General features: G+C 42.5%; 2 protein-coding genes across 9 annotated transcripts in view; one reads left to right on the forward strand and one right to left on the reverse strand.

The window, feature by feature from the left end:
• Positions 1–1,502: 1,502 nt before the first annotated feature.
• LOC147178151 (uncharacterized) lies at positions 1,503–19,905 on the reverse strand. The gene is made up of 6 exons (XM_086070083.1): positions 19,900–19,905; positions 19,290–19,798; positions 18,555–18,795; positions 2,344–2,443; positions 1,916–2,089; positions 1,503–1,564 (listed from the first exon to the last, which is right to left on the reverse strand). The coding sequence occupies exons 1-6, from the start codon at positions 19,903–19,905 to the stop codon at positions 1,503–1,505; spliced, it is 1,092 nt and encodes a 363-aa protein (XP_085926209.1).
• The window catches only part of abcd1 (ATP-binding cassette, sub-family D (ALD), member 1), a 57,113-nt gene continuing 45,046 nt past the window's right edge, over positions 9,611–21,677 (forward strand). For 2 of the 8 annotated variants that reach the window (XM_086068878.1, XM_086068874.1), the window contains exons 1-2: positions 9,611–9,725; positions 10,179–10,234. The gene's annotated coding sequence lies outside the window, so the exon portion shown is untranslated. Of the gene's footprint in view, positions 10,103–10,178; positions 10,235–21,677 lie in introns of all 8 variants that reach the window. The other 6 variants (XM_086068876.1, XM_086068875.1, XM_086068877.1 and 3 more) reach the window with 4 other exon arrangements.

Here is a 21,677-nt window from a genome sequence, read left to right on the forward strand (position 1 = left end):
AAAAAAAAATTGAGGGTGACGGGCAATATTCGTTACATTGATCTATATAGCATTCTCAGCAATTAGTCTTGTATTTGTCTTTATTCATTTTATTAACAGCTATGAAGTTAGCCGCAGTGCTAAGGTACCTTTGTGGCTCTCTTCTTCGGCTGTCTTAATGAAGTACGTCATTATTTGTGTGCGACACACTGGGACACACAGTGTTCAGACAGAGACACCACAGCTTGTGTGGACGGATACATGGGAGCTACAGTACTCCTAAATGTACTTGACACACTGTTGTATTGAATTTAATTATTTGCACAAATCCCCAAGACTGAACTGGTGCAAATAATCGGCCCTGGCATTTTGATTTAGGCCCGCCGGCCCAGCCCGATTCTTGACCACCCTTGGCCACCATGTAGCTCCGCCACTGATATTGATTGGTTCAGTTTGCTCTCTATATTGTAAATGGATTAATTGGCTGCTCCATCTAAATTGTGGGCTGGTCTCTTGGGCTAAAATGGAGTAAAATAATAATTTTGGGGGGGATTTGCAACATTCTGCCTTTCACAATTAGGGAATGTCACACATACTTATCCTTCAAAGGAAATCTTATGTTGACTGAAAGACAATCAGAAGTGCGACCATTAACTTTTTTTATATTGCTTTGTTTTCATCTAGTCTTACTATGACATTCTATTGTTTTATTGCAATGCTCGTATCTGTTTTACCTTGACTTTGTATTACTTTGTGATGTGTAGTTTAATGTATTTATGTATAGGTGTGTAACGAATATTGTCCGTCACCCTCAATTTGGGGGGAGGAATCTCTTTGAATTTTCCTCAAGCAGGGACTGGATTTTGTTTTTACAACCCACAGGAAACACATACCTCAGTGCCTACCAAGATCTAAAAGCCTGTTTGGCAAGCAGACTAGCAGTCTTATCGGTCCCAGACCACTTTTATGGTCTGGTCTATCCACAGGAATCAGCCATGTGTTTTTTAAAAGAACGCCCCTTGGAAGTTATACTGCCCTCCAGCGGCCACTATCGGTATTATCCTCAAGAATCCTGCTGCTCGTAATTAATCTGAAGTCTACATAATTCGGGACATAAAAAGACTCTATGTACTTGACTGACATCAAGTGATTTCTGTTGTTTATCTTTGTACACAACCTGTATGTCTATCTCAAATAAATGATGTGTGTAACTTCTGCAGCCCTCCAAGTTTAGATAATTAGTAAGCTTAGCGGATTCAATAACTTTATGATCGCTGTAATGTTTGATATGTGTTCAGAATGACAAATGAAGCATCTGGCTTGTCAATTCTGATCAAAAATGATCAAATGCTATCCCAAAAGCTTGGTCTCAGTCGACCAAGTCTGCTTCAATTGCACGGAAGAGGCGGAACTACTACTCCGACCCCCTGGGACACAAGTTTAAAAGCCAGGGCGCGAAGGAACTTCCCTCTCTTCTTCGCTCTTCTCCCTCTTCGCCTCTTCTCCTCTTGCCCCATGAACTTCTACTGACCATTGCGAGAGACGTGGTTGCCGAACACGCTGAGAGCGACCACGTGGCTTCCTTCTTTGAGCCCCGGACACGAGCCACGCCGCGCGCCCCAAAGCACGCATCACGCAAGGACTCGCAACCACACTGCGTGTCCCAAAACACGCGTGTCTGTTCCTGCCAAGAGCCGACCCACCTACCTTCTGCTCTCTGAATAACGCAGTGCCCCGCCGACCCGGTTCCACGACGGCTGTTAGGCACCAACCCGATGCGCGCTAGCGACCAATTTTTGCTTCAGCCGTGCGCCCGAAACGGCTCGCAGCACCCAAACCAACTGACTGCGGCCTTTCAACCGCGCAAGCACATCACCACCAACTAGGGACTTGTGCCGGTCGAGGACCTGCCACGGCCTTCATGCCGCGCGCGCACCTTGCCACCAACCAGAGACCTGCAGCGGCCTCTCAGTCGTGCGCCCATCACCATCAGCCAGAGACTCCAGTGCAGCATTCCAGCTGCGCGTGCGCAGACTGCCTAGATCGCCTCCAACTGAGTTTTCTTCAACTGAGAATCGACGCTCGCCGAGTTCCTTTCTCTCCCGTGCACCTGAACCAGTCCGTACATGCGCCTTCATTGCAATCTGACTATATACCACTGGCGCAACGCTTGATTCAAATATAAAAGGATTGACAGGTCAAAACGCTTCCATCTCTATTCCCCATCTACCTTCTTCATTCCCTTTTTATCTTAGTTCGTTAGGTCAGGAAAGACAGCGTTGAGCAGAGTTGTCTGGGAGGAGATGACAGATCAGACTGTAAGTTTCTCTGCAGCCGACAAACATCAGTCAAATTTTTAGCTACCTGTGTCCAAGTGGATGTAACTGAATGGAAATCCATCAGCCCACTTGGTACCATCTTCTTTGAAGGAGGTGTTGGCGCCCAACCATATAGATGGACTAGTCTGCGCAAGGTTTAGCAGACTTTTGGATCAAAGGAAAACAAGGAACAAGCGTGTGAAGGGTCTCACAAAAACACAGTTGTTATTTTAAATTATTTCCATCTTTGAATTGTACAAAAGTTTGAAATTATATTACTAATAAATTGTCAAATTAATGATTAATCCCAGCTGTGTTCGGACAGAAAATTGTATGCACCGCCTCCAATTGCTGATTTTTCCACACCAAACCACTGTACTGCTGTAGTTATTTCTCTGCCCCCAGCCCCCACCCGGCCACTATGCTGTTTACAATCTCCAGCTGACCGAGGACCCGTTAAAGTGGCCGTGGCGCCTGATAGTTTGTCTTCATTTCTCTGACAGTCTGTGCGCATTGTTGCGCGATATTGTGGACATGAATATCTCTACACGTATATTATTGATTTGGTGTTTTTTTGTGTGTGTTGTTTCGCCTCAAGCTTTACCCCTTTTTAATCTGCAAAACAACAAGCGTCCGATTGAGATTGTCACTGTTTATAGCGGCACACAATACTTTTCTCCTGAGTGCAGAGATGTTGCATCTTTCTGGACTACGAATATATTGGGATTGCCTAAAGCTCAAGTACCCTATTTCATCCCGTTTTTCTCGGTTATGCTGCTGCAAAAAATTATTAAAATGTAACTTCTATGAGCCGTGTAAGAATGTAAAAACACAATATTACAGGCCTTCAGTCATGCGCCTGTTAATAGTGTTAATTTCTGGAAATATCCACCCAAATCATGGACCTACTGTTTGTGTCGGTGTTACTATGCCTCAATTGTCATTCGAAGGCTTTTGCTCTCGTAAATCTTTGGGGGTTTTTGCACATTAACATTTGTCGCCTGTTAAACCCTGGTCATCTCGACACTTTGAAGACTCTTGTAGACACTGGTAAACCAGACATCCTAGCTATCTCAGAGTTTGGCTTAAAAAGAGTAACAGTGACATTGATGTCTGCTTACCAGGTTTCAATGTGTTCCGTCAAGACAGAGCCACTAGGGGAGGTGGTGTAGCAATGTAGGTTGAAGATTATTTGCCATGTACAGTTGTTTTGTCAAAATCTGCGCCAAAACAATTGGAACTGTTGGTGTTGAAACTCAATCTTTCAAAAATATTTTTCTCTTACTGTTGCTGTCTGCTATCGAACACCCTCTGCACCCATCTCTACACTCACAGCTCTTAGTCAGCTTCTTGCACCATACACAGCCTCTGAGTTTGTTCTTTTGGGCGATCTGATCTGTGACATGACTAAACCCCCAGAGACTGTTTTACAGCAGTTTGATGCTTTAAATCTTACCCAGATTATAACTGAACCCACAAGACCTAATACAAAGTCTCCCTTGTCTTCATCGCTGATTAATTTGATTCTTACTAATACTCCGTCGAATTATCAATCCGGAGTCTTTAGCCAAATAAGCGATCATTTTGTTATCGCATGCATACGCTCTGGCTGTGTTGTCAAAAGACCACCAATGATTGTAACCAAGCGTTTCGTGAAGAAATTGGACGTACAGGCCTTTCTTTAGGACGTTGCATCAGTGGCCTGGGAAAAACTTGATACATTTGGGTGCTTGAATGAGGCCTGGAATTGTTTTAAGGAAGAATTTGGCCAGATTATCAATAAACATGCCCCTCTGAAGAAGATTTGAATTACAAACCGCCATAGTCCATGGTTTACTACCGAGTTGGCTAAGCTTGTTCACCAAAAGAACACCCTCTGGCAGAAAGCTCATTTTTCACAATCCCCCGTTGACTGGGTTGCATTTAGACAGTTTCTAAAGGTGTGCCACAAGGCTCCATTCTGGGTCCAACCCTTTTCTCCATCTACATCAATGACATAGCCAAAACTGTTGTGAATTCCCGGATTCATCTCTATGCTGATGACACAATCCTGTATTCGGTTGGACCTTCACTTGAAATTGCAGCGTCCTGTCTCCAGCTTAGCCTTACCTCTGTGGAGTAGGCCTTCCATAAACTCCATCTCCGCCTCAACACTGCTAAATGTATTTCATTCAGCCGTAAACAAGTAATCAGTCATCCTACTATTACTTGTGCTGATGGATCAAATTTGGAATGTGTCACTTCTTATAAATATATAAGTATCTGGTTGATTTATTACTGTCATTTGCTACACACATCAGTAACCTGCAAGCTAAGGTTAAAACCAGATTATCTTTCCTTTTTCGCAATAAAGCCTCATTCACTCATGCCACAAAGTGCATGCTAATGAAGATGACATTGTTGCCTATTCTTGACTATGGAGACCTTATTTACAGAATAGCACCAAACTCCACTCTTAAAAAACTGGACACACTTTATCATTCAGCTATCCGATTTGTGGCAAATGCCCCATTTCAGACTCACCAATGCGATCTTTACAAATTAGTGGGCTGGCCATCTATTCAAACACGGCGACTTCATCACTGGTTTGTCTTTATCTATAAAACTTTTCTTGGCATGATACCTTCCTACCTGTCATCGCTTCTTAATCTTGCTCAGAATACTTACAGTACTAAGTCTCGTGAGTTAATTAAGTTTAACCCTCCAAAAACACTTACTACATTTGGCTGTAATTCCTTTCGATTCGCAGTAGCAAATGATTGGAACACCCTACAGAACAAATTCAGACTCATCTCTCCAACGACAGTTTCTTTGTTTAAAAACAAGATTCAGGAAATTGTAATTGACACCTGTTCTTGTTAATATATGCATAAGTGCACTTCTCCTCTTTTTTATAATTATGTTGTGCTTTATTGTTTTGTTTGTACTGTGATGTAGGTGCTCTGTTTGGGCTTCTTGTCCAGGTCATGTTTGTAAATGAGAATAAGTTCTCAAACATTTTACCTGGTTAAATAAAGGTTTAAAAAAATTAAAATAATAATTACGATGCAAATTAGTGCGTTAAAAAATAACACAATTGATCGTGAGTGATAAATCAATATGCAAGCATTTGAAATTTGCCCTATTGAGGGACCCGTAGGCAGTGGTTGGTCAGCTCAAGCAGGAGCTTATGGAGCTGTCCTCTCTTGCTGGCAAATACCTTGTTACTCCTGTCACGTCTGTTCCATGTGAGAGACTCTTTTCACTCGCAGGTAATATCATAAAAATGAAAAGAGCACGCCGATTTGTGGGATGATGAGCGGTTTGCGTATGGTTGCAATCCGAGTGCGTACGTCTGACGCATTTCTGTTGCTGTTTGTAAACAGCACATTCAAAACTGACGCACGATGCAGCTGAGGACAGCAGCCAATCAGGAGCGAGCGTGAAAACAGTTCACCAACCAACCAGGAGTGCGGGCTTTCGCACAACTGAATTTGCATAATGGATGCAGACAAGACACATGAATCGAACTCCTAACACGTCAGCAAAACGAGTCCACCAGTCCACCAGTCTGTAACGTGCGTTGGCACAGTTGAATTTGCATATGCCATTGATAAAAGTTGCTTGTCATGGTGGCTTGGCTGGCGGTAAAACGTTGCAAATCAGGTTACTTCTGTGAACACTGCAAAGTGCCGTTTATTTGGGTGTACGTCACTCTACGTGTTCTCTTCATCACGGGCGTGTTGCGTTCACATTAGATGTCTCATTTGTTTTTGTAATCTGAACAGTACATAAAAAGATTGGATTTTTTTTTTTTTTCAGGCAGTCATTTCTAGAGGTGGGAATCTTGGGGCACCTCACGATTTGATTACGATTCAGAGGCTACGATTCGATTATAAAATGATTATGTTCTTGTATAAAAACAGGAGTATAAGAACAGGAGTTGATCCACATGCTCAGATAAAAGTGTGCTGCAGACTGGGGCTGTGGTTGCCTTTCGACTTGATTGAAGTCCTTCCCCAGCAGATCCTCCAACAGAGAAGATGACAAAATTTGTTCTTTCATCTCTATGTTTGGTGGGTCCTCTTCCCCTGCAACAGGTGTTTGTTCCTCGTCCTCTCGCTAAACTTGCTCTAGGTAAACACATAATGAGGAAAACAGGTAAACAAAAAGGCTTAAATGTTTATCACATCTTCATTGTTAACTGGACATTTGATACAAATGATTTAATTTGAAATATTGGATTACAAATTGAATTATGTACAAAATAAATAAATGCTATATTATCCACAGAGTAACGTTTTAAAGGGAATATTAAATAATTATATATAATAAAAACCCAACATTACCTGTAGTTGTGCTTGTGCAACAGCCTCAAAAGTCACTCTTTCATAGGTCTCCTCTCTCCTCCTCCGACGACAGGGACGACGGAAGGGCAAGCTTTTAAAACGAGGATCGAGAGCATCAGCTGTCTGAAGAGTTTGCTTATCCTGTCGCTGCTGTATCTCTTGCTGAGGTCCTCATGTATGGCTCTCTTTATTTCCCTGACCAGTGGAGACGCCCCAGGACTGTCCTTTGTCTCATTGAGAAGTTTAGCTTGCAGAGAAATGGTGGGGCTTCTCTCTGCTGACATGACAGTTGTTGCATCCCTCAGGGGCTTGAGGGCTGCTATGACATCCTCAGCATTTGTGACATCAGCCTCACTTAGTGTGCATAGGTCTTTATTTGATCTTCTCCCCTGAGGAGAGAGGAGTGTGGCAGTGATGGCAGGCTGTTGCTCTCAAAGGCACTGTTCCATCTAGTACAGCAGTCGACCTTCAGTTTATGCTTAGGGATGTTAGGCAGCCTCTGGTTCTCTTCAAGCTGGTGTGCGCTGATGGTGCTGCGGTGGAAAAAAAGTACTAATGCGTCTCACTCTCCCTAACAGTCTGGCCATACTTGGCACCTTCAGGGCGCGTTGAGCCGCACAGTTCAGCGTGTGGGCATAGCATGTCAGATGGCTAAAGTTACCCAGCTGGGCAGTGACAACCATATTAGCTGCGTTGTCTGTAACAACAAAAATGTCTTTTTTTTTTGCGATGTTCCATTCATTTACAGCACTGCTTAGCAGCTCAGCCATATTAGCACCCATGTGGCTTTCATGCATTGCTCTTGTTTGAAGCACATGTACTTTCAGCTCCCATTCATCGGTTATGAAATGGGCAGTTACTGTAACAAACGATTCAGTGGCTACAGATGTCCACGCGTCACATGTAACGGCGTACTTTCGTCTGCTTGTAGAGAGCCGTGTCAGTGAAATAGTGTCGAGATGGGATGACGTACCTCGGCTCTATTGCTTCCAACATTCTTCAAATTCCCCAATTTTCTACAACGGAGTAAGGCTGCAAACCCATCGCAATGAATTCTGCGATGCCTTTTGTAATTTGTTTTGCCTTTTGCGATGTGGGTGGCAGTTTACCCAGAGTGTCCTCGATGGTTTTCTGTCTGCTACTAGCAATAACGGCCTTATCACCCCTTCTGTTGGGTGGAATCGTGCTGTGTGGCTTCTCATATTTGTTGTGTTGCCAAAGTATTTATTTTTTGCGCGCCAAATCTTGCATATGACGTAGCTTTTGTCCAATTCGTACCCCCCCATCAACGTTGTAGAATCCAAAATAATTCCACACGTCTGCTTTTAAATTTTTGGGAGCAGGTCTGATCTCACGAAGAGGTGGGTTGCTCGGCTCAGCCATGCTTGTTGTTGTTTTGTATCTAGAGACGTGAGTTGTAGATGTGTACTCTCGGTCCGTTCCCCTTAGCGTCCCGAAGACCGCGCTTACTGCGTTTTAGTTCCGCTTTACTTTAGTTCCGCAAATTTAAATAATCAGAATTTGGATGTTTGTGAATCGTTCTCGATTCTTCCACGGCCAAATTGTGAATAATATAAGAATCTGAAAATTTCACCCACCTCTAGTCATTTCTGATAATCACAAAATATCTGTCACACAGCTGTATCTGTCATTTTGTAAAGCTAACGTTTCAAGTCCTGCAAACTTTGGAGGAAGCGTCCTTCACGATAGTCTGGACAGTACCATTTTCCTTCTGGGTCACTCTTCAGCATGACACATGTGAAATAAAACCAATCAAATGGCTTGTAGGCTAAAAAATGGGCTTAGGTGGTAAAAGAGGTAATTGACAAGATCGATATACATTAAGTTGTAGTGCTTCGGGGTCAGCAATCAAGTCTCCCTTGTCGTAGCTTGTACGGATACAAATCGCCTATTCGACGTAACTTGTCGGCATACCGCACAATCGCCTGCTTGTCCAAGGTCTCCGTATATTTCTCCATCGTCAGATACGGTGCGAGACTGTGAGTCCACGGGGAAAATAATAATAATAATCAGAGCGGAAAGGAATCACTCACCACCAGGACTGGACTGGCACAAATAATCGGCCCTGGCATTTTGACTTAGGCCCAGCGGCCCAGCCCGATTCCTGACCACCCTTGGCTACCAGATAGCTCTACCACTCTTGTATTGGTTGAGTTTTCTCTCCATATTGTAAATGGATTAATGGGCTGCTCCTTCTAAATTGTATGCCGGTCTTTCGGGGTAAATTGGAGGAAAATAATAACTGAATAACACCACGACATCCCCAAAAGACACTGGCCCACCAGGCATCTGCCCTGAATGCCAGATGGCCAGTCCAGCCCTGCTCATCACCAGCGTACTGTCTACATACTCAAAAGGAGGCATCCCAAACAATATGGCCAGCCGCATTGGAATGTGGGATATGTTACTATTTTTAGCACAAAGGTGAGAACCCTCTATACAAGACAAAAAAGGGGAAACGGTGCTCAATACTTTGATGATAATGGCAAAACCGTTTATTCAGAGATGTATATTTACTAAATGTCGACCTTTGTATTTATTTTTTATTTTGTAAGGAAATCGAAAGTTTTGGAAGGACATTGAGAAAGGTTAAAACAAAGCATGCCTTGTTGGTATTTGACAATTTGAAGAATGTATTGTCTGATTAGACCTCTTTTTTGTTTTGTTTTTGTTTTGTTCGAAAGCACGGTTCAACAAAACACAACTTTTTCTCTTTTTGGAGTCGTTTGTACTTTTTCAAGCTTTTGACTGCTGTTTGATGAAAACACATTTTATGTAGACATTATGCTTCATTTGGAAATAAACATTTCACTCTTTCCTGCATGAATGGAATGGCACTGTGTTGACTGAATACGTCTTCACGGGTATTATCACTTTATTATGAATATGTAATTGCTGCAGTAAAAAGTTGTACTATTAAAAAGTAGTATTGGTTAACATTACTTCATTTAAAGCTATTATGTGGTGCAGTGCGAAGTTTTTCTGCGTTTGAGGACAGTGTACGGAGAACGGAAGTGGAGAGTGCAGCAAGAGAGTTCGCATGTTCTGTGATATGTTGGAACGAGGCCACTCCTTCGAGGTAAACCGAAGTTTGTGGTGTAGTTGACGTTATGTAAGTTGGTCGACCGGCTTCGGGAACATTGCTAATGTTTGCTGTGATTCACGTGACAGTATAGATTGGTTTATTGTGTTTGTGCGTGTGTCCAACGGATCAGATGAAGTGGACTAAACCGGAATGTGGGAGCTCTTACATGCTCGGATCACTCCAAAGTTGCTCTACTGTTAGCTTTAGCATATCTGCCCGACATTTGCTGAGCCAAGTCGAGCCAGTTGCCTCGGAATCAGCACATCGTGGTCGCTAAGCGAACTATTGTGTAAGTTCGTACTCGGACCGCGGTGGTGGCAACTCGCTGGTTTCTGGGAACCCGGCTGCTGCGCTCTCAGCTCAAGCTAATGGTGCTCATCCAATAACACGAATTCAGTTTGTGTTTTTTAAATAAAGTGATATTCTCTTTGTGTTGCTGTGTGATAGAATTCAAGGAGACAGTAAGGAAACAAGAAGGAAACAAGAAGATAGGAGTTTTTACAGTAAGTGAACTTTGATGGAAACACACGTCACGTGACTCGATCACGTCGTCTGCGGATTGAGTTGACACTTTCATACTTGAGTAATAACACGTCTGTTCACAAGTGTAAATGTTTATGGATGCACCGAAATTAAAATGGTTGGCTATGGAGGTAAATATGGTGCAAAACTAACTTGTAAAATTGTTTTGTACCTGTAGAAAAAAGTCTAAATTTGTATCTGCAAAAGTCGTGATTTGTACCTGTAAAAAAAAATGTGGGCGTGTAAAAAAAAAAAATTGTATCTGTAAAAAACATTTGTACCTGTAAAAAAAATTGTACCTGTACAATTTTTTTTTTGTATCTGTACAAAAAGTAAATTTGTATCTGTAAAAGTTGTGATTTGTACCTGTAGTCAAATAAGTCGCCACTAGGAGTCACAAGTGGTTTTTCTGCTGCTGTCCAGTGACGTGAGTTTTGCACCATTTATCTCGCTACAAAAGGTGCAAAACTGATTCGTACTTGTAGAGCGCCGTGATTTGTACTCGTAGAAGAAGAGGGCGGGCTCTGGAGGATTTGGGCGGGCTAAAGCTCAACCTCATTGGTTGAGCGAACGACCGTGGGTTGAACTCAAATGACGCCCATGCACAAGTCCGCAATTCTAAACAAACAGAGTAGCCATACCAGTTTACGCGTCATTTTGGAAGAAGAGGACGTCCCAGGCGTGAAAATTTCAGCATGGTTCAATATACGAACACCGTGTGGAACAGCTTAAACGTTGGTTGACATGCAGAGCACTCCAAGTGGGCAGAAAGAAAGAAGTTTTAGTATGAAGGTAAGATTTATTGTACGAACATAGCTCGTAATCCGGTGCTAGCTAGCTAGCTCATCTCATGTTGTTGTCACGAAAACTGAACACATTGAAGTCACGGTTTTTATTTCAAGATTTGAAGCCTACCAGTGTAAACATACGATCAATAGCTTGTACCTGTAAAAAAAAAAAAAAAAAAATCTAAAAAAAAAACCTCATAAACTGCTGCTTAGTGCTTAGATGTGAAAATTACTATAGAGCTACAGAACCCTATTGAATGTTTTACAAGATAACCTAAACTTATAAGCAAACGTGGACAGTACTCAGCTACTTGTATTTGACTAACATTATATTCAAGCATCTGTACTCTTACTATCATAATAAAATGAAAACAAAACGTTTTTACTGCGAGTGGATCTTTAAGACGCTACAGGTATTTTAACCTAAACCCTTTATCCTCTGTATTTAATCATTTTATTTTAAATATTACAATTTATTGATAAATGTCAGTATTTTGCAATGTATGCTTTGCAAACAGTTAAAAAAAAAAGGCTCTTACACTTTTAAACATACACATTTGCTTTCAACACTGAAGCCAAATAAAAATAATGCAAATGGGAATGTTTATAAACAATGTCTGTGTCAATCAGTATTACCACTATTTCTGATATTAAGATGTGACAAAATCTTCGTTTTTTTTCTGGCTAACAAGATAAAGCTAAACATTTAACTGATTACGTATAATGTCAGTGGCTGTGTTTTGATAATGACCCAGCTAGGAAGCTATGATTATTTTTTATTGTATGAATATGCTGACCCAACCATTCTGTTTGCACAGATGCCAGCATGCAGTCAATCAAAGCTACTTCTTGATCCATCTCTAGACGGTGGCACATGGTGTGGCATCAAACCTGCTTCAAAGTGGCTGTGAAGTCCAACAAATGAGAATCCTTGATACACTGGTTACTGTTCTGAGCGAATTTCACTGCAATCACCTTTGGGAAAGTGAAGAAATTATGCTTTCTAAATGTCTTCCAATTTTGAGTTTGAAATGGTTTGAGTACAATTTAATCCATATTGAGAGTTATTTGAAATAGTCAGATCAAATAACAACATGTATCATTCAATAAACAAGATTGTGCATCATTTGAAATGTTTTATTTGATGTCTAGAAGAGCCGTTTCTGCATCCATCCAAGACGAGAACAGTATTCTTCTCACAAACAGAACAAAAGTTATTGATGGAGCTGTATGAGGAATTCAAGACTCACCAAAAAAGGCAATACTGCTGCTATCAATAAGTCGAAGGAAATATCATTGGCAAAAAAAAAAAGAAAAGCCGACAGACTAAATATATAAGTTATAATTGTTTCATGTTAGATGTGTATTTCACATTAATCGCGTTATTAATTATTGATTTAATGTAAAGCACTTCGAATTGACCTCAACAGTAGCCAAAAGCGATCATGGCAACAAGTCGGCAAGTAGCCTATAACAATATATATAAAAAATAAGACTAAAAAGGTGTTGAGCTGTAAATATATGTTGCCCATTATTGTAGCCATCAGAAAAAAAAGACTAAGACCACTGCCACATGTGGGGGAGGGGACCACCGCCTGCTACATTCACATCAACAGAAGATCTGCAAAATAATTTTCCATAATCCGGCTTGATGGAATACCCCCGGGTGTCATCTCCTGTCTCTTGGCTGCTTGCTGATGGAGTGGGTCATCCTTTTCACTGATGCTTCAGCAGTATCTGCAGCAGTTGTCTCCACCTTTTGAGCAAGATTTTGAAACTTATGAGATTCTCATTTAATGAAAAATAAATAAACTAACATTTGACCTAGTTACTTTTGTTAAAGTAGCTAGGTGACAGTGACACTGCTCACATCTTAGTGATACAGATAGACTAGCATTTCAAAAGCAGAATAGCCAATATTTAAATAAGAGTAATGTTACATTGGAAAATGTAACTCAAGTAGAAATTAAAAGCGCAGAAAAAATACTTGCACAAATATTTGAGTACTGTGAGTGATGAGTAAACTAAGAGTGTAAGAGCCTTTTTTTTTAAACTGTTTGCAAAGCATACATTGCAAAATACTGACATTTATCAATACATTGTAATATTTAAAATAAAATGATTAAATACAGAGGATAAAGGGTTGAGGTTAAAATACCTGTAGCGTCTTAAAGATCCACTCGCAGTAAAAACGTTTTGTTTTCATTTTATTATGATAGTAAGAATACAGATGCTTGAATATAATGTTAGTCAAATACAAGTAGCTGAGTACTGTCCACGTTTGCTTATAGGTTTAGGTTATCTTGTAAAACATTCAATAGGGTTCTGTAGCTCTATAGTAATTTTCACATCTAAGCACTAAGCAGCAGTTTATGAGGTATTTTTTTTAGATTATTATTTTTTTTTACAGGTACAAGCTATTGATCGTATGTTTACACTGGTAGGCTTCAAATCTTGAAATAAAAATCGTGACTTCAATGTGTTCAGTTTTCGTGACAACAACATGAGATGAGCTAGCTAGCTAGCACCGGATTACGAACTATGTTCGTACAATAAATCTTACCTTCATACTAAAACTTCTTTCGGAGTGCTCTGCATGTCAACCAACGTTTAAGCTGTTCCACACGGTGTTCGTATATTGAACCATGTTGAAATTTTCACGCCTGGGACGTCCTCTTCTTCCAAAATGACGCGTAAACTGGTATGGCTACTCTGTTTGTTTAGAATTGCGGACTTGTGCATGGGCGTCATTTGAGTTCAACCCACGGTCGTTCGCTCAACCAATGAGGTTGAGCTTTAGCCCGCCCAAATCCTCCAGAGCCCGCCCTCTTCTTCTACGAGTACAAATCACGGCGCTCTACAAGTACGAATCAGTTTTGCACCTTTTGTAGCGAGAAAAATGGTGCAAAACTCACGTCACTGGACAGCAGCAGAAAAACCACTTGTGACTCCTAGTGGCGACTTCTTTGACTACAAGTTGTCATTTCTAAAGGTACAAATCACAACTTTTACAGATACAAATTGACACTTTTTGTACAGATACCAAAAAAAATTTGTACAGGTACAAATCATGACTTTTACAGGTACAAATGTGTTTTTACAGATACAAATTTGTTTTACACATAATTTTTTTTTTACAGGTACAAATTTAGACTTTTTTCTACAGGTACAATATTTTTTTACAAGTTAGTTTTGCACCATATTTACTTCCATAGTTGGCCGAAACCGAAAATGAAAAATGTTTGGCCGAATACCCAAATGCCGGAAAAAAATTATGCCAATTTTTACTGTAATTGCATTCATTATAATTAATTAAAATTATAATATTATTGTGAAATATTTATTTAGCAATGGCATTTTAACAAAGCACAATATGAATTGAAATGTGCTCACACCGCAGACATGTTGACTAATGGTACATTAAACACCGAACGAGGGTTGAGCATTTTCTGGCGGCGCGATTGCACTTTATAGTCAATGTACTTCGCACAGGCGGGGACGGATGCGTGCGGCAGGACAAGGTGCGGCACACTTAAAATCGGAACATTCACATATTTATCCAACGTTTAAAAATAAATAAATACATTTGTTCGCACCAGCTAATCGGCTTCGGAAACGGACTGCAAAGTCACACACAGCGTCCTGTACAGGTCTGCCACCATCCGGTAAGTGTTTCCGTGTTTAAAACTGTTGGTAGCAATAGTGCTAGCATTAGCTAAAGTATTTAGCACGGCCACCAGGATGTTGGTGAAAAAGTGGAAGCGTTCGAGGGACTCTGAAAAAAAGGGAAGGCACTGCGGGAGAAAGAGTAGCTCACCTGTACTGCAATACACGGCAATTCTGTCTTTTTTCGACCCACTTAAATGTTGTACACCAAGTGTCGCCCCTCTGTGCACAATGACCTGGGGAGCTGCTGCGACCGACCGGTGAAAAGCCAGCCAGAAGAAAAGGCGGACACTCAACCCCGCGTTCGCTGTCTAATTCAAACAGACGCTTGCTTACAGCGGTTTTTTGTTTGTGTCACCGTAACCTATTTCAGCCGTATTCTTTCGGGTTTAATTTCATTTTGGGCAGCATGCCGAAAATGGCAAAAATAGCCATTCGGTGCATCACTATAAATGTTTTTAACCTCAAAGTAGTATTTTCAGTGACAATACACAGCATTGTTTTGTCCCTATGTTTATTGATTGTTTGAAGAGAGCAGTGATCTTCAAACATTTTACACCAAGTACCACCTAAAATAAAGCCGTCAAAGTACCAACATAAACATAAACATTATGTAGCGTTAGGGATTCTCGATACCACGTTTTTTTTTAGACAGATAGATACCGATACTCAAATCTTCAGTACTAATTGATACCGATACCAAGTGCTGATACCATTAGTAGTTATGATGCATAAACTTTCCAAAAAAACAATGACAGATATATTTTTAAAAAGACCTATATATCCCAATTATAGCAAATTTCCTTAAAATTGCTTGAAATTAATGGCAATTATATTTTTTCAATTTGCTCATAAAAGTAATTTTGCATAGAACACACAATAAAATGAATTTCAAAAATTAGATGAATAAAATGAAACAAATAATCCAGTGGCCAGGAAAAATAAATAAATGTCCCAATCAAAATATGTTGTCGTACAACTTCCTTTTAAGGAATACAGTGAAGTGCAATTCAATGCAATAGTGTTTCAAGTAATTTAGTAATATCTGCCATGTTAAGAATCAGAGGTGGCAAATCCAGGTCCAGAAAGTAAAAAACCTGCCACAGTTTGGCCTTAGCCCTTAGCTAGCTAGCTCCCTAGCAAGTAAACAAGCACAATGGGATTTAGCTAGCACCTGAAAGTAAAAACCCTGCCACAGTTTGGCTTTAGCCCTTGATGCTAGCTAGCTAGCTCCCTAGCAGTATATATATATATATGTGTGTGTGTCAATTGTAAATTGAGTCAAAGAGGGGTATATAAAACCATAATTAGGACTCTGGCATTCTGGTACGCCAATCAGAGTATGCAGGTGGGGGAGAGCGACCTCTGCTTTGTTGAGTGTTGGGAACAGAGTTAGGATAGAATAGGATGCCTTTATTGTCATTATACACATGTACAACGAAATTGTGGACGATTTCAGTCAGTGCAATAAGAAATGAGTAAAAACACAAGTTAAAAAAATAAAATAAAATAGAATAATAAAAAACATAATAAAATATCTAAATATCTACAGTATAAACAATGTACACAGAGGTAGGAATAATGGTAAATTACATGTTATTTATATTGCACACAATGGTATATTGCACATGATTGCACAGATTGGGAAAAAAAGCTGTTTTTGAGTCTGTGTGTTTTTGACTTTATGCACCTGTAGTGCCTCCCAGAGGGCAGAAGTTGGAACAGGTCAAAGCCAGGGTGTAGCCATTGATGGATTGTTTCTTCAGTCCTGTTTAATGTGTATATGATCTGTCAGAGCGACTCAGGCAGTGTAATACTGGCTGCATGTTTGGCAACACTGTGGTCAACCATCTTATGTATGCAGATGACCTTGCTATATTATGTCACCTAGTAGTGCAGGATTTCAACAACTGCTAAATATTTGTTCTGACTATGGTGTAAAATTTGATATCAAATATAATGCGAAGAAGAGTGTGGTGCTGATTTTCAGGGCAAAGGGGGATAAGGACATCAGATTCCCATCTTTATCCCTGTCTGGTCATATGTTAACTGTGTGCTCAAAAGTTCAGTATCTGGGTTATGTGGGTCAAGATCATTACAGATCTGTTGTGTGATGATGACATGTACAGGCAGCGTCGCATGTTATATGCACAAGCTAATATGTTGTGTAGGAAGTTTTAAAGGGTTGATCTCAAATGACGTCACGTTTTCCTCATTAATATGCATGAGTCAGACAAAATAGCAGAGGAGGACACATGCGTACACATCATTTTGGAAGAGAACGAAGTCCCAGGCGTGAAATTTCAACATGGTTCAATCGACAAACATTCAATCGACAAACACACTTTGGAACAGCTTAAACTGTGGTTGACATACAGAGACCTCAAAGTGGGCAGAAATAAAACAGTTTTCGTAGAAAGGTAAGATTTATTGTATATTCGTTGCTGCCACACTGGTGCAGTTTAGATGACTGCTAATAATGTGTTGGTTGCTAATTTTTACGAAAATGAAACACATTAAAGTCCCGATTTTCATTTGAAGATGTTAAGCTTACCTTTTGGCTGTTATTTCTGTTTAGTTACTTTAGTTAAAGTGGCGTGGTTACACAGTGACCGCCCACATCCTAGTGACACTGAACTAGCATGTTGCTGTAGGCATAGGGTTCTATAGCGCTGATACTTTATATTAATTTTCACATCCAAGCGGAGTGGCTTCTGTTGGTAAACTCGAGGTATTTTTGGTGCATTTACACCATGATGTATAGTAGCTAGGGTTGCCACCTTGGGGTTGTGAATAAAAAGGACACCTGACCAAGCTCGGGCACTTAACAGTCAAGCCTGAAATTATTTATACCCCTAGCAAATTTTGAACATGTTGACATTTTAGTATGACAAAATCCAGGGGTGTGCAGTGACCTTTAGAGGTGCAGGTGCTCAAAGTAAAAAAAAGGGGGCACATGATAATGTGCCTGCACTATCCACTAGGGGTGTTTAAAAAAAAAAATTGATTCAGCAATATATTGTGATATTACTGACACAACGTGGTAGTTTTAGAACCCAGATGCAGAGATAGAGGTTGAGGCTGAAGCAGCTTTTATTAAACAAAACAAAAGCTCCTCATTGAGAGGGAAAAAACAAAAGCTATTCAAGGTTAAACTAAAGGCGCTCCAAAAGGGGGGAAGTCTAAACTACAATCAAAACAAAATCACTCCTTAACTAAAACAATACTGTGGCTATTCAAAGTTACAAACCAAAGTTCTCTCAAGGGACAGGGCAACAAGGCTGTGGACGGTAACTGGCTTTAGTGGCTCTGACGAAAACACTTAGGCACAAGACAGGGGAGACGCAGACCATTTAACACATGAGGGTAATGGGAAACAGGTGGACACAATCAGGAATCAGGGTTGACACTGACACCACACGAGGAAGGGCAAGTGACCTGAAACGAGAGGAGTCAGAATTTTCAAAATAAAACAGGAAATGACAGGACAACCTCACCGCGGTGTGACAGTACCCCTCCCTCTAGGGCCGACTCCTGACGGCCCAGGCTGGTCAGGATGATCCCTATAGAAGTCCTCAATTAGAGAGTCATCCATAATGAAGCGGGAAGGAACCCACTGTCTCTCCTCGGGCCCATACCCCTCCCAGTCCACCAAGAACTGCTTGCCCCGGCCCCGTTTGCGGACGGCCAGCAGTCGCTTCACTTTGTAGACGGGACCCCCATCCACAATCACAGGAGGCGGCGGGGGCGAAGGAGCCGGAACCAGGGAATTCTCCCTGACTGGCTTGACTTGGCTAACGTGGAACGTTGGGTGAACACGAAGGGACCGAGGCAGGCGAAGACGGACAGCGGCCGGGTTGATCACCTTGGAGATGGGGTACGGACCCACAAACCATGTTGCCAACTTTTGGCATGGCACCTTCAAGTGAAGGTTTTTGGAGGACAGCCACACTTTATCCCCCGGCTGGTATGCTGGAGCAGGTCTCCTCTTCCGATCAGCTGCTCGCTTGCCTCTGTCCCTCTGGCGCTCCAGTACCTGCCGAGCGGCTGCCCAGATGCGATGGCAGCGACGGACCAAGGCATGGGCAGAAGGAACAGAGGCCTCAGACTCCAGGTTAGCAAAAAAGGGGGGATCGTAGCCAAAAACGCATTTGAATGGGGTGAGTCCTGTGGCAGAGGTAGGCAGGGAGTTATGGGCAAGCTCAACCCAGACCAGGTGTTTGCTCCACGTTGCAGGATTCTGGGAGACAAGGCACCGTAGACCGGTTTCTAACTGTTGGTTGAGGCGTTCAGACTGGCCATTAGCCTCAGGGTGGTGTCGTCTAAATAAACATACACAAACTGGTCCTGAAAGTCTCTCAACACGTCATTAATCATGGCCTGGAAAACCGCAGGAGCATTAGTGAGACCGAAGGGCATGACTAGGTACTCGTAATGGCCACTAGGTGTATTAAACCCGGTTTTCCATTCATCCCCCTCCCGGATCCTAATGAGATGGTAGGCATTGCGCAAATCCAATTTGGTAAAGATCATAGCTTGTTGAAGATTTTCAAACACGGAAGACATGAGAGGAAGGGGGTAGCGGTTCTTTATTGTAATGTCATTAAGGAGGCTATAGTCTATACAAGGCCGTAAGGAACCATCCTTTTTTCCCACAAAAAATAAACCTGCTCCCGCTGGTGATGAGGAAGGACGAATCAGTCCAGCCTTCAGGGAAGTCTCGATGTATTCCTTCAGGGCCGCCTTCTCTGGTCCTGAAACAGAATATAGGCGTCCCTTGGGAATGGTGGAACCTGGAATCAGCTCTATGGCACAGTCATAGGCACGATGGGGTGGGAGCAACATGGCTTTGGTCTTGTTGAAAATCTCTTGGAGGTGATGGTAGCAAGAAGGGACGATGCTCAAATTTGGGTATTCAGAGTCTGTGAAGGAATTAACAGAAATGTGATTAACAGTCGTGATGTCCACTTCTCGAATTGGCGAACCAACCCCATGGCTCACACAATTCTTCCCCCATCCCAGAACTTCGCCAGTCAACCAGTTTACATGGGGGTTGTGTTCACACAACCATGGGTGTCCTAGGACCAGAGTCTGTGAAGGAGACTGAAACACATGAAAAACTAGGTGCTCCTTATGTTTTCCAACTTGGAGCTGGATGGGTTCTGTGATGTGTGTAATGGTGAATAACTCACTTCCATTTAGTGCCCTAGCCTTAATGGGCTTAATTAGTGGCTCAGTCTTGGCTCCAAAATGTCTCACAAGCCCCCAGTCTATCAGGCTCTCATCAGCCCCAGAATCTATCAGGGCATGGAGGTCTGTGGGAGTGGTGCGGTGAATGATTCTTACTGGTGTGAGTTTTCGTGGAACCGACACTGGAGTCGTAACTTGACTCACCGTTTGGGTCCTTTTGGCTGGGCAGGCGGCCACGAGATGATCTCGGTTACCGCAGTAAAAGCACAGACCTTCCAGCTTTCGGCGCAGTCTCTCCTCCAGCGAAAGCCGCGCTCCGCCCAGTTGCATGGTTTCCTCCTCTCGCCCCAAGGGAACGGGTTGGCGCTGAACTGCCGAAGAACCGAGAAGAGCTGACACACCTGGTGCTTGGAAGAGCGGGGATCCCTCCATCGTCCTTGCCCGGCGACCGCGGCTCTGCGTCACCTCCTGCAGCCGATGATCCGTCCGTATGGCAAGGGCGATGAGGGAGTCCAAATCCGGTGGCAGATCGACTGAGATGAGCAGCTCTTGGATGGACGTCGCCAGGCCCTTGAGGAAGACGTCATAGAGAGCCGTGGAGTTCCAGCCACTCTCTGCCGCGAGAGTGCGGAAGCGGATGGCATAGTCGCTCACGGAGTCCTTTCCTTGTATCAGGCTGCTTAGCTGCCGGGCCTTTTCCCGGTCGGAACAGGCTGGATCAAAGACCCTCTGAAGAGCGGCTCGGAATTCCGTGACGGAGCCGCAGAGTGGGGAACTGCGGGCCCACTCTGCCGTGGCCCAGGTTCTGGCTCTCCCAGTCAGGTGGGAAATCATGAAAGCCACCCGGGATCGATCTGTGGGAAAGGCCTGGGGGGAGTACTCAAAATGAATGTTACAGTCAGTCAAAAATGCCTTGCATTGTCTTGGCTCCCCAGAGAATCGCTCAGGGGAGGCTAGCTTGATCCCCGACCCGGTATACGGCACGGGCGGAATTGGCATGGCTGATTGAGTCTCTGACACGGCAGGAGGGCTATTGGTGCGATCCTGAACGTCCTGTAACTGTGCTGTGAGCTGGACTATTCGCGCTGCCATGGCTGTCTGAAACTCCTGTTGCTGGGAGAGACGGGCTTCCTGAGCTCGCATTGCTGCGGCAATTTGCTCCCTCTCTGCTGGGTCCATACTGGCCTAAGTGTTCTGACACAACGTGGTAGTTTTAGAACCCAGACGCAGAGATAGAGGTTGAGGCTGAAGCAGCTTTTATTAAACAAAACAAAAGCTCCTCATTGAGAGGGAAAAAACAAAAGCTATTCAAGGTTAAACTAAAGGCGCTCCAAAAGGGAGGAAGTCTAAACTACAATCAAAACAAAATCACTCCTTAACTAAAACAATACTGTGGCTATTCAAAGTTACAAACCAAAGTTCTCTCAAGGGACAGGGCAACAAGGCTGTGGACGGTAACTGGCTTTAGTGGCTCTGACGAAAACACTTAGGCACAAGACAGGGGAGACGCAGACCATTTAACACATGAGGGTAATGGGAAACAGGTGGACACAATCAGGAATCAGGGTTGACACTGACACCACACGAGGAAGGGCAAGTGACCTGAAACGAGAGGAGTCAGAATTTTCAAAATAAAACAGGAAATGACAGGACAACCTCACCGCGGTGTGACAATTACAGTGCGCAATTCTCGAATCGATTCAATATGCGGCCGATGGATTTTTAAACATCACTTTTTGATGGAATATTCAACAAAATGTCTTACTTGGGGTTAGGGTTC

This window comes from Leptonotus elevatus, chromosome 2 (assembly GCF_054856555.1).
Source record: "Leptonotus elevatus isolate MCC_2025b chromosome 2, RoL_Lele_1.0, whole genome shotgun sequence".
In the NCBI taxonomy this organism is placed as follows: Eukaryota; Metazoa; Chordata; class Actinopteri; order Syngnathiformes; family Syngnathidae; genus Leptonotus; species Leptonotus elevatus.

What these genes read in the sequence shown, in the direction of transcription:
- LOC147178151 (XM_086070083.1), bottom strand. An exon ending in AGGTGATCAACCCGGCCGCT is followed by an intron (nt 2,444 to 18,554) that starts GTCCGTCTTCGC and finishes AACCTTGCGCAG; the next exon opens with ACTAGTCCATCTATATGGTT. An exon ending in TTACATCCACTTGGACACAG is followed by an intron (nt 2,090 to 2,343) that starts GTAGCTAAAAAT and finishes GGACTGGTTCAG; the next exon opens with GTGCACGGGAGAGAAAGGAA.